Source organism: Rhagoletis pomonella, unplaced genomic scaffold, assembly GCF_013731165.1.
Source record: "Rhagoletis pomonella isolate Grant_MI unplaced genomic scaffold, Rhpom_1.0 Rhpom_scaffold_00021, whole genome shotgun sequence".
Taxonomy (NCBI): Eukaryota; Metazoa; Arthropoda; class Insecta; order Diptera; family Tephritidae; genus Rhagoletis; species Rhagoletis pomonella.
Genome location: NW_023458575.1, coordinates 561,618 through 573,655, shown reverse-complemented (window position 1 = coordinate 573,655; position 12,038 = coordinate 561,618). Strand labels below are relative to the sequence as shown.

General features: G+C 32.7%; 1 protein-coding gene across 1 annotated transcript; it reads right to left on the bottom strand.

Moving 5' to 3' along the window:
• Positions 1-205: 205 nt before the first annotated feature.
• LOC118749592 lies at positions 206-1,976 on the bottom strand. The gene is made up of 2 exons (XM_036484402.1): positions 1,720-1,976; positions 206-1,654 (listed from the first exon to the last, which is right to left on the bottom strand). Exon 2 carries the CDS (start codon positions 1,309-1,311, stop codon positions 442-444), a length of 870 nt encoding a protein of 289 aa, XP_036340295.1. The 5' UTR covers positions 1,312-1,654; positions 1,720-1,976; the 3' UTR covers positions 206-441.
• Between the last annotated feature and the right edge of the window lie 10,062 nt (positions 1,977-12,038).

Genomic DNA, 12,038 nt, shown 5'->3' with positions numbered 1-12,038 from the left:
ATTATGATTATCATGACGGCGAAATCTATAGAAATTACTTATATTTAAATTTTCATTTCTCGACTTCGAAGGTAGTTCTGAGAGTTTGCTTCTACAAGGTGTACATTTTTGGGATATAATTAGGTTTTCATTTTGTATTAATTTGAATGATTTTATGCAATCTAATCCAATCAGAAAATCGTAGCTAAAATTTTTTTTCGTTTACTACAAAAACCTGTATTTCTTTTTCAATGTCAAAAATTTTAGTTTTAATAGTTATCATTCCCTCAGCCTTTTTTGTACCATTGATCGTTTTCAAATTTGCAGTATAAAAATCTTTATTTTTTGGTTTAAAGCGTAATAAACGCGAATTTATTAAAGATACATTCGAACCAGAATCGTAAATTCCATATACTTCAATAATTCCATTTATTAATAATTTAACTTTGATCAATGGTGGCACTACAAGTTTTTTGGATCCATATCATTTAATTCCCATTCCAATTCATTATTATTAACATGTTTTATCTCTTTTTCACTTTTTTGATTTATAAACCAGCATGTAGCTTCTGTATGATAACGAGTACCTCTGTTTTCTTTTTCGCAGATTTTGCATGGTTTTTTCTTTTCAAATGTTTCTTTTTCTTTCGAATAAGAAGCTGATACGTTCTTTCTATCTATAGTTTTTCTGGATACTAAATGTTCAAGTTTTCTAATCTCACTGTAAAGTTCTTCTGTATTAACTACTTTTTCTCTATCTATTCTGTCGGCTATATAATTTGGTAACTCTTCTGCAATAAGATCAATTAATGTCCCTGTGTCAATTGATTTTCTTATTTCTAATAAAAGTCTTTCTTTCTTCAAAGCATAATCCAAAAGTGAACCTGTTTTATATCTGAATGAGATTGCATATCTGCTCGCAGCCCATCCTTTATTTGCATAGGTGCCACAAAAGTTTTCTTTCCACTTTCCCCATTCAGAAGCTAACGATAATTTAATAAGCATAGAGCTGTACCAATCCAAGCATGATTTTTCTAAGAAAAGTCTCAAGACTTCGATTTTCTCCTCATCTTTACATATGTCAAAGCGGTCGCACTCACTTTCAAATATGGTCATCCATTGGTTAGCATTTGAGTTTTTGGCAGAGAATTTTTCTAGCTCAAATTTTTCAGCAATTTTCTTCAAATTAGGGTATTCACAATTTTTTTTTGTTGCACTCAGCTTCTCTAAAACTTTCGACAGTGACTCCTCTGAAATACCTGCAGTGGGATTTGTTGGCGGTATCTCTTCAAGAAAGTAATCTTTGAACTGCATATTTCCATCATCATCCATATAAATTCCGGCTAAATCTTCCGTTACATTTATCCATACTTTTCTTGTTTGGTGTCTCCTTTTTAATGTGTTTTTTTATTTTTGTATAAGTTGGTGTATTTATTAATTGTTCATGTAAACTTGCTGGCTGCATTTCTGCTGGTATTTTAAAAACTCTATCATCACTTGTGGTGATTGTGGTTATCGCCATTATATTCGTTTTTCCGTCCTCAGCAGATTTTACCAAAAATTCGAATTTAAGCTTCTCCATTCTTCAAATGTTAGCAAAAATGTCGTTTTGTAATATTTGTTTAACTCGATCCGCCTAACACAGCAACAAATGTATAAACTCAATTGGGTTTCTCTATAAAGAGTGTTTATATTATTTAATATTGATTCTTATCACAATAGTTTACTTAAATTATTTACCTATAAAGAGAAACGACATTTAAAGCTTATAATTTGTAATTTATTAATTTTCCTCAGCACAATGATTTGCCGCTTAACTTTTTGTATTTACTTCGTTTCTTTGTTTCTAATCGTTTCTCTTCACAAGTGTCATCTTAACTGTTATACTATGTACATAATGCCCCGAACACACTACACCATCTACTTGGTGTGTTCGACTAGAGTTATATCTTAGAACTAAATACTAACTAGAAATTAAGCAAAAGTAGTTTACATATAGTTCATTTTACACCAGAAAACATAACAATAAAATCTCTAAACTTTGTGCAAAACTCAGGAAAATTCATTAAATTTGCACACTTATTTGCAACTTTTTATTCAGATTTTTTAGAAAAATTCTAAGTATGCAGTTTTATAGCCCATTCAAATGTAGAATAACAAAGTGCAAGTTTAAAGTTGCTAGAAAATCGCGTTGATTTTTGGCCATTTTTTTAGTGGAAGGTGTTGCTCATTTTCTCCATACAAAAAATAATTGTCGAATTACTTTGTATGGAAGAACTTGCGTGAAATTACCAAAAATCAATGCGATTTTCTAGCGACTTCAAACTTGCACCTTGTTATTCTACATTTGAATGGACTATAAAACTGCATACTTAGAATTTTTCTGAATCTGAATAAAAAGTTGCAAATAAGTGTGCAAATTTAATGAATTTTCCTGAGTTTTGCACAAAGTTTAGAGATTTTATTACAATGTTTTTTGGTGTAGAATGAACAATATTTTTACAAAAAATTATCGAAAATAAATTAGAATAAAGAACTTTGCATATATTTCGAAAAATTCACTGTGCCAATACTTCTGTTCGGCACTGTAGGTTTTGTTAGAGAATGAACTGTAATTTAATTGAAAATGCTTAACAATTAATAATTAAACATAAGTGGCAAACAATATCACCTTGAAATGAAGGCGCTATAGATATGGCCAATAATGTATGTGTAGTATCTCGGTAACCGTTCGATCACTTTGTACAAAACTCAGTATGATTATTGTGCTTGCAACATAGAAATCGTTGAAAATTATTAAAATCGGACTAAAATTACGCCCACTTTTCATGCAGCGTTAATTTCAGAAATGCTCGAAACATCGATATATCGAAATTTAAGGACGCTAATTTACTAAAAACTGATCCTAACAACAATCCCTTGAAAAGAAGTAATATTATTAGGTAATTTTCGAAAATAGGCGTGATACCGCCCACATATAACTATATAAGTTTATCCCATTATGTCTAACTGAACGTTCTATCGAAGATGTTTGAAATAAAACCGCCGCAGCGGTAGTTTTCGGAGAGCCGAAAAAACTGTATGTAATACTTGAGCCGGGTATTTAATGTTCGGCTCCGCCCGAAGTTAAGACTTTATTACTTTTTATAGTTAAAGTTTTGATGGCAATTTTTTGAAGATTGTATAATTATTATGAAATTTGGCTTTAAGTTAAGTATGCAGAAATTACCGCCACCTCTTCTTCTATGTTCTGTAAAAATTTCATAGATGTATCTTTTACCAGTAACTCATTAGAACAAAATATGTTTTCTTTCTTACTATGGGTGTATATCCCACACCTAGATCTAAGTGGGATCAATTAAAAAAAAAAAAAAATTGGAAATTTTTTTTGCATAAATCAATGCATAGAACTTACCTCCAATGAATACAAATATTTTTTCTTCATGATTATATACACTAACTAAAAAAATACTGTTATACCGGTTTTTGAGATAATTACGTTGAATCTGTACGATCCGCAACAAGTTACATTTCCCGATCTGAATTTTAAGCTAGCTTACTTTAGATCTAGGTGTGCGATATGTAAACTCAAAACTTTAAAGCCGTTTTTCTCGTGTTTGAGCTCTTCGAGTTGTGAAACTATTGAAGTAAATGAGCGATACATAGTTAGCATAATTACATACATATGTACTGTGGTTATAATTTAAGTTATTATATCGTTAGGTTAATATATTTTTTGACACTTACGTCGCCAAATTGCTCGCGGTCATGTCATCACCGGCACCAACGTGACCCACAAAACATAAGTTCGGGTCTGCACGTATCTGACGGTACATTTCACATCCATGCTTGTATGTTCCGACCAGAAGACTCTTATCACAACACGCAGGATTCCACCACGATGCTGGCACTTGATCTGGCGTTGCAGGCGGGCGAATGGGGAGCTCGCTAAATAATAACATAAATATGATGTGATTACAAATGAAAGTTTTTTAAACAATGTAAATAAAACTAAAAAGCCATAAAAATCATAACGAAGAAATAACCAAACCAAGTTTTTCAACAATCAAAGAGTTCAAAGCCAATTATTACTTATATGTAGTTAAAATTTCTGAGTAACTGGTCTATTTTGCACGTTACCGAAGATTTTGTAACCGGAATATTTTATTACCAAAAAATGTTAAGTCGGCCGCTGTGGTGTAGTGGTAAGCAGTGCGCGCTTCCACTCCGCAGCGTCTGGGTTCAAGCCCTGGTCAAAGCAACATCGCAAAAAAATATAGAAAAAGGTTTTTTCTTAACAGCTGCCGTCCCTCGGCAGGCAATGGCAAACCTCCGAGTGTATTTCTGCCATGAAAAACAGCTTCTCATAAAAATACAATCGCCGTTCGAAGTCGGCGTAAAACTGTAGGTCCCCCGCTTTGTGTGACATAATCAAGGCGCACGCCACAAATCGGAGGAGAAGCTCGGCCAAACACTAACATACGTGTAAGCGCCAATCTACAAAAAAAAAAAATGTTACCAGTTCTTGTCACCGCGATTCTAGATACGGTGGTAATGCAGTTAAAATATTCAGCAATTCGGCTATGAAGAATTGTGGAAATTCTGGCGTTGCATATTTCACGGGGCAATCCTTTGTTACCAGCTTATGAGATCGTAACGAAATTTACCGGTTACAAGAGTACACAAAATGCGAAAAGGGTTTAAAATTGAGAGGAACTTTATTTACCGGTTACAAAATTTTTATAACCAGCGCAGAATAGACCTGTAAATAGACTAAACACGCATTTAAACGCAAAAATACATTTCGACTTCGCCGCAATAACTTAGAATCCTTAAACTCATCTCAAGAAATTATACAACAGTATGAGCGGTTTCGAATTCCCTGCACGCCTTGCACTATTCCTCTTTCTTACACTTTATCATGTTTACTTTTGGTGTTATTTTCTGTTTGAAAGAAGGCACGATACCTACACGATGAATTTGGACATAAATTTATCTATCGCTCATTTACTTCAATAGTGTCAAAATCCAAAAAATATAAATTCTGAGTTGAGTATGCAGAAATTACCACTACCTCTTCTTCTACGTTGCGTAAAAATTTCATAGCCGTATCGATTACAAGTATATCACTAGAATAAAATACGTTTTCATTCTTAAATGGGAGTATATGTAAATTCACGAAGTAAATGAGCGATATATACGTTGAATAAACAAATTTGTTCAGCCTCATTGCGAGTGTCGTGTCGAATGCAAGTCGTCTTTCGAGAGTCGAATCGAAAAGTGCATGGCATTGTCTAAAACAGTGTTGGCTCTAATCGATTGATTTTTTAATCAATTACTTAATTTGATTAAATTCAATTAGATCATGATTAATTTTAATCTGATTAAACAGTTAATCGTAACCGCGATTAAAAAAAAAAATAATTTTTAATCATTAACCCCTAATTTGATTAAGTAGGTTTGGTGATTAAATAATTTATGCTGGAATTTTACTGTGCACGCAAGGCCAGTTAATCGGGAAAGTCCATTTTCGTCATGAATCTAAGCAATTTGGTGTGCATTTTCATTCAGTTTATGTATTACTTATAATAATAATTATTTTTTTTTTTTATATATATGATGCGTTTTTTATAAGCGTGAAACACAGAAAAATAACTATAATCCGTGTTTGGTTTCAAATTCGGACAAACTAGACCACTTATTCAGATTTTTTTTTAATTGGATTAACGATTAATGGTTAAGATTAATTAATCGTAATCACAACCGACGATTAACGATTAAAAAAATTGAATCATTAATCGTACGGATGATTACGATTAATTAATTTTAATTGTTAATCGCGATTAACATTTTAATCGTTAATCAGATTAACATTTTGCCAACACTGTCTACAAACTCGATTCAACTAGTGTATTAAAATGGGAAAACTTTGCAGCACTGGATAGTTTTCAACAGGTTTCGTCGTCTACTTTTTTCAGAACGACAATAGGCAATGCCAATCTTGTCGAGTCATGCATTTTAGTATAATTAACGACGTACGCAATGACGCTGATTATTTCAGTAATTGATGGACTAATTAAGCGATCAACTGACAACGTAAATACATATGTAGGATGTATAAAGTTATATGAAAGCGAATGAATCAATTAGCTCTTTGATTAAAATTTAGTAGAAAAACAAATAGTATTTACACAGTATTTAACATCTTAACATAAAATCACAGCAAATATGAATACTGAGTGAATAAACACTAGGCCTGTGCGATTAATTGATTATTCAAAATTTTAATTAATCATAAAGTAAATAACTCAATCATTCGATTAATTGGAAATCATGATTACTCAAAAGTTCAGTTACTCGAGTAATCAAGATTTTGATTAACCGAAAACAAAAATATTTGAGTAATTTGCTTTATGATCAATCAAAACTATGAGTAAAATAAGTAATCAACATTTCAAAGTACTCTTTACATATAAAGCAGTTAAAGTTCCTTGATACTTTGAAAACAACGTTTCTGTTTCCGCAAAATTAATTTTTTTGATCAATGATATTTCAAGTAACTCGATTAATCATCACTTTGAGTAATCAAAATCTTGATTACTCGAGTAATTGATTAACCGAATAACTGATTAACCAACTTGCTCGAGTAATCGAATAATCACACAGCTCTAATAAACACAAATAAAAAAATAAATGAAATATGAAAAACGAAAACATCGAAAGTAATTAAAAGTCGAGTATAATTCTTGGTATAAAGCGTGAACCACTGAGGAAGGATATACAAATTTTTATCGAGACACTTATGAATGTATGTATAGTAACAGCTTAAACTTTGTATTTTTTTCTAGAATATCCTACAGCACGTCAAATTGGGAAGAATTTCTTGACATAATTAAGTCGGTTCCAGGTACTTTAAAGGATTTTACAGCAAGTTGTTCCCGTATGACACCTCACATATCGTTTATTAAAGGCGACATTTTGTTTTAAGATTTAGTATCGAAAATGTTATTTCAAAAATTGCCTAGGAAGGGGAAGCTAATTGTAAAAAGATAAAGCCTTTTAGCAATATTTGTTAGAGCATATTTCCTAACAAATGCATTTTTTTGCATATTTCAGAAATAAATGCTAAATTTAGAGCATATTCAAAAACTGTATTTTTTTTTTAGTTACAGATTGATAGAAATCTACTCTGGACGGTAAATTTTTGGACAACTGTGAGGTGAATAAAAATTGCATCACACTTACCTAACGGTTTTGACACGTATTTTGTTATAATAATAGTGGTATTCACCAAATTGAGCAAGTGGCCTGGCACTCTGGCAAAAGAGCAGATGAGCTCAAGCAACGACTCTATTACTCTTTGCCAGACTGCCAGGTCACTTTCTCACTTTGGTGAATACCACTAATATTTATGCTAAGACGTCTAATAAGGGCATGGCTTTCTGTTTGTGGAAGAATTGAAATCAGCAAAGACAAATGATGCATTGTGTTTGCTTAACTTGCTGGCCTCTTTTTACATCAAAGCAACTGTCAAAAATTTCCAGCAGTAAAAAGTTATTTATTAGCACAGCAGAAATGTACAATTTTCTCCCCATAGAATTTTTCTTCGGATTGGCACAGACCCATTACAAGTATTTTGGATTTCACCACTCGGCTATTACGTACTTTGCGACACTGAGTTATATTTGACAATAGTGGGATTCATGAAACGTCGAAAAGTTGCAAATCGCATTCGTTGCAAAATTTGCCACCTTGCGACACAACTGATTACTTTTGTATGGAAACTCTCCTGCGAGAAAATTGCGACATTCTAAGTGTACACCGAAACAAAAATCTCCTCTCTCAATTAAGTTTACACGGCGGAGCGACTCTAGGAGATATGTACTCTAGCTAGAGTCGAAATAGAGAAATCTCAACTCCCTATCACGTACTCTACAAGCTGTGTACACTGTAGACAATTGTTACCTCTCGCCTAGAGTTAGTTTTCTATCTCGAATTATTGTCAACACTTGTTGTATGTATCTATATCAGAGCCACTATGTAGAAATAAAGGTGGCGCCAACCGCGGACCGCTAACTCTTCGTCGATTTGACAGCATTTACCTATTCGCTGACGCCGTAAAATACTTTTTCGCACTACGGATGAAAATTACATTTTCTAATCGTACCTATGTACGTATAAGACGAAAAAATTGCACCTAAAAGTAAATAAATGTATCTAAAATGTAAAATATGAAAAAAAAAGTTTGAAAGACGTCGTATATGGTAAAATGAACTTCAGTGAAGAAGCTTATCAAATAAGTCTCGGTAAGTTCTTTGAGAAACTGCGAGGAACCTTATGCATATTTATGTTATTGACAGATTGCGGAAAGAATGTAGAAGTCTGTATTTCATCAACGATGGGGACATAAATGTACTTTTCCATCATAAATGCTCGGAACGAGAGTAAAGTTGGCTACAGAATGAAGTGAGTAAATCATTTTCAAATCAACGATAAGCTCTGTATACTTTTTTTATTTTAAGGCTGACACCATTTCGTCGATAGGATCATGCAGGAGATGGATAAATTCTAGCCAAGAGTCTCACGACTCGAGAGACATGGAAGCAAAGAATTTAAAGTTAATGCTCAATGCCACTGAAAGAGGTCCAAGCATCTTTAAGCAATATAAAGAAAAAACCGTGCTGTCAGAAGTTAGTAGTGACATTTTGGTAAATACCATCGTTGACCATTTCTCACCGCAATCAGTGCCTATGACACTGAAGGATATCATCACATTTTCTTAGCAAATAACAATTTTATTTCCCAATGAAGACATGGTGTGTATGCAATTTCATATTCTCTTGCTATTAAAATTTGTAAATACATACGGTGAGTGTCAAATGTAAGTGTACCTACACTTTGTTCTAATATAATATTCACAATTATTTTCCCTAACATATTTTTTTCATTAATTAGTTATGATAATATAGTTCATTCCAGTGTTGGCACTAATCGATTGATTTTTTAATCAATTAGTTAATTCGATTGAATTCAATCCGATTACAGTTAATCATGATTAATTTTAATCTGATTAAACATCTAATCAAACCCGCGATTAAACAAATTAATTTTTAATCATTAACCTTTAATTTGATTAAGTAGGTTTGGTGATTAATTAATTTACGCTGGAATTTTCCTGTGCACACAAAGCCAGTTAATCGGGTATGGCTAAAACGGCTTTCCTTATCAATCCAAGCAATTTGGTGTGCGTTTTCATTAAAATCTATTCCAACAGACGTTCTGTAAACTAGGTTTTAATATGCCTCTGCACATGTCCGATGGGTTGTAAAAATTCCCTGTTTATGTATTACTAATAAAAATAATATTTTTTTTTTTTATATATTATGTGTTTTTATAAGCGTGAAACACAAAAGAATAACTACAACTCTTGTTTGGTCTCAAATTCGAATAAACTAAAGCATTTAATCAGATTTTATTTTTAATTGGATTAACGATTAATGATTAAAATTAATTAATCGTACAGATGATCGCGATTAACATTTTAATCGTTAATTTTTAATCCTTAATCAGATTAACATTTTGCCAACACTGGTTCTTTCTATAACATAAACCATATAATCAAATATTCGCACTTTATATAAATTTCACAAAAATTCAAAAAATATTCATCAAAATTTCTAAATTTTTCGAGTTTGCAGTTTTGTAGCCCGTTCAATTTTAGTAAAACAAAGTGCAAGTTTCAAGTAGCTATAAATTACCGTTGGTTTTTAGAATTTTTTCTGTGGAGGGCGTTGCGCGCTTTCTTCCATATAACGCGTGATCAAGATCTATTTAACACGAAGACGTAGTGTTATTTTAACAACAACTCCTGTTGATTCAACCAGTATTTTCATGTAGAATATCCTGTCAAACTAACCACATGCCTTGTTGAAAAAACCGATGCCTCAGGTTAAATTTACAGTAATTTCAATGTTAAATTGACAATAATCCAATCTTAAGTCAACTAGAGGGAAAAATGTTAAAAAATGTCCTTCATGTGAAAATAACATGACATATCGCGTTGAAAAATAATAACCACAAAATTGGTTCAAATTCGGTTGATTAACACGATGGGTGCAAAAGTATGAACGGTGTTAAATAATATTGCCGAAAATATTACGAAAACGTACAATGCCGCAACAAAGTGAAAGAAGTAAAATTTTATTTATTCTATTCTCTTCTGTTGCAGAGCCATTTTCAATTGAATTAGTGTCAACTCAGTCAGCTGATTGCACGGTTGCCATTTCCAATTTATTTTTCGGACCAAAAAATTGACCAAATGGTAAGAAATGGACCAATTTTTATTACATCGGGAAATTGAGTGGAGTTTATTCCTCTTTATCAAGAAAATATGCCAATTCAGTTTTTATAACGATTTCTTTTATATTACATCCAAAGTGCATTACAATTGTATATTATTAACATTATATTATTTAAAGTTTTAAATTATAATTTGTTTCTTAATTTCGTTTTTATTAATGCTAAATCAAAAAATTTACGCTCAGCTGCTGCGGAACTGTGAGGCACACTAAAAATGTTATGAACTGAATCACACAATTCTCCAAAGGCCGCTTCACCCAATCCATTTTTAATCAAACTTACTTGAAGCCAAAAACGTTCTATATTGGTACAGTTTTTGAAGTTACCTTCACTCAGCCTCAATTTTCGAAAATGAAATTCAATTATGTCTGCATCATTTACCAATGCAGGGAATTGGTCGAGTAGTGGCAAAATTGATACATCAGTATCAGAAAGAACTTTATGTGGTGTAATAATTTCAAGATGTTTAATATCTTTTCCATTGAAATCGAATATTATTTTCATGTGCTAAATGCTTTGATTAAAGTTTTGCTACCTTTTCCATATTTAGCGCAAGCCACTCTAATATTGGTCACCGAGTAATTGAAATTAGCAAGAAACCGCGATATTTTTTGAAGCGTGATTTGACAGATGATTAGCCACGCCATATTTGAAGATCAGTGGCAAGGCGAGTTCACACTTTTAGCAAGTGTTGCCAATCGGTCCTATGCTGAATATCGTCATTGTCTTCGTCGGCGATCGTCAGCGCATTAGTAAAATGGCTGACGATGGCCGTATCGTCGATGACGATATTCAACATAGGGCGGAATATTCTTCAATTAAATGGAAAAAATTTAAAACGCGAAACCATTGCATGAAGTGAAAGAGTGATAATAAACTAAGCAAAGGCTTGTGAAGTGGACCATTTTAAAAAGAATTGGACCAATGGACAAAAACGGCAACCGTGCCTGATTGTCATAAAATCCCGCTCTTTACATTTCAGTCAGGGTTTCAGCCGTGCGTTTGTGCGAAACGTGCCATATGTTTGTTGTAAAAATCTTTCGAATATTTCACATTTTCGCACTTTCGCCCAAAGGCACACAGTTTTGCCTTAAAGAGTGAACTCTAGTTATATTTGTTTTGTTTGTGAACAAATCTTAACCCTTTTTTTTAGCAAGGTTGTCATCGTTTTTTGAGAGCTTTAGATTTATGGTATAAAAATAAAAATTTAGGGATAGTATTTCCAAAATCGGTGAAGTTATATATCAAAACGGTTTTCAATGCCAAAACTATTTAACGGCCAATTATAGTCTTGAGCGAGGTCTTTTCGGCGACATAAAGATTTAAAAAATCGGACATCGAATAAGAAAGTTATACCAAAAAACGCGATTTAGATGTTTTTAGCGGGTCCCAAAAAAAATTGGACACCCAAAATGTTTTCTCGACATAAAAGTTCCAATAAAAATTACACACGCTAAACTTTTTTTCGTGATACGCCTTACTGTACATTCCACAGATTAGATTTGTATATGGCTAGGGAACAAGCTCAGGCAGTTGGAATGTAAACTGTATTCCCTCCCTGCAAACATTTGGAGTCATAAACGCGTCATCACGGGAGTCCCTATTTCGGAGCCTTTACGTTCATAATTAACCCATTTAAGAGTCCGAAATGAAGGTGTTTGCCTTCTTGCGAGGGTCGACTTTTATGAGCTTAAATCAGA

Coding starts and splice junctions, on each gene's coding strand:
- LOC118749592 (XM_036484402.1), bottom strand. CDS start 1,311: ATGGATGATGATGGAAATATGCAGTTCAAAGATTACTTTCTTGAAGAG.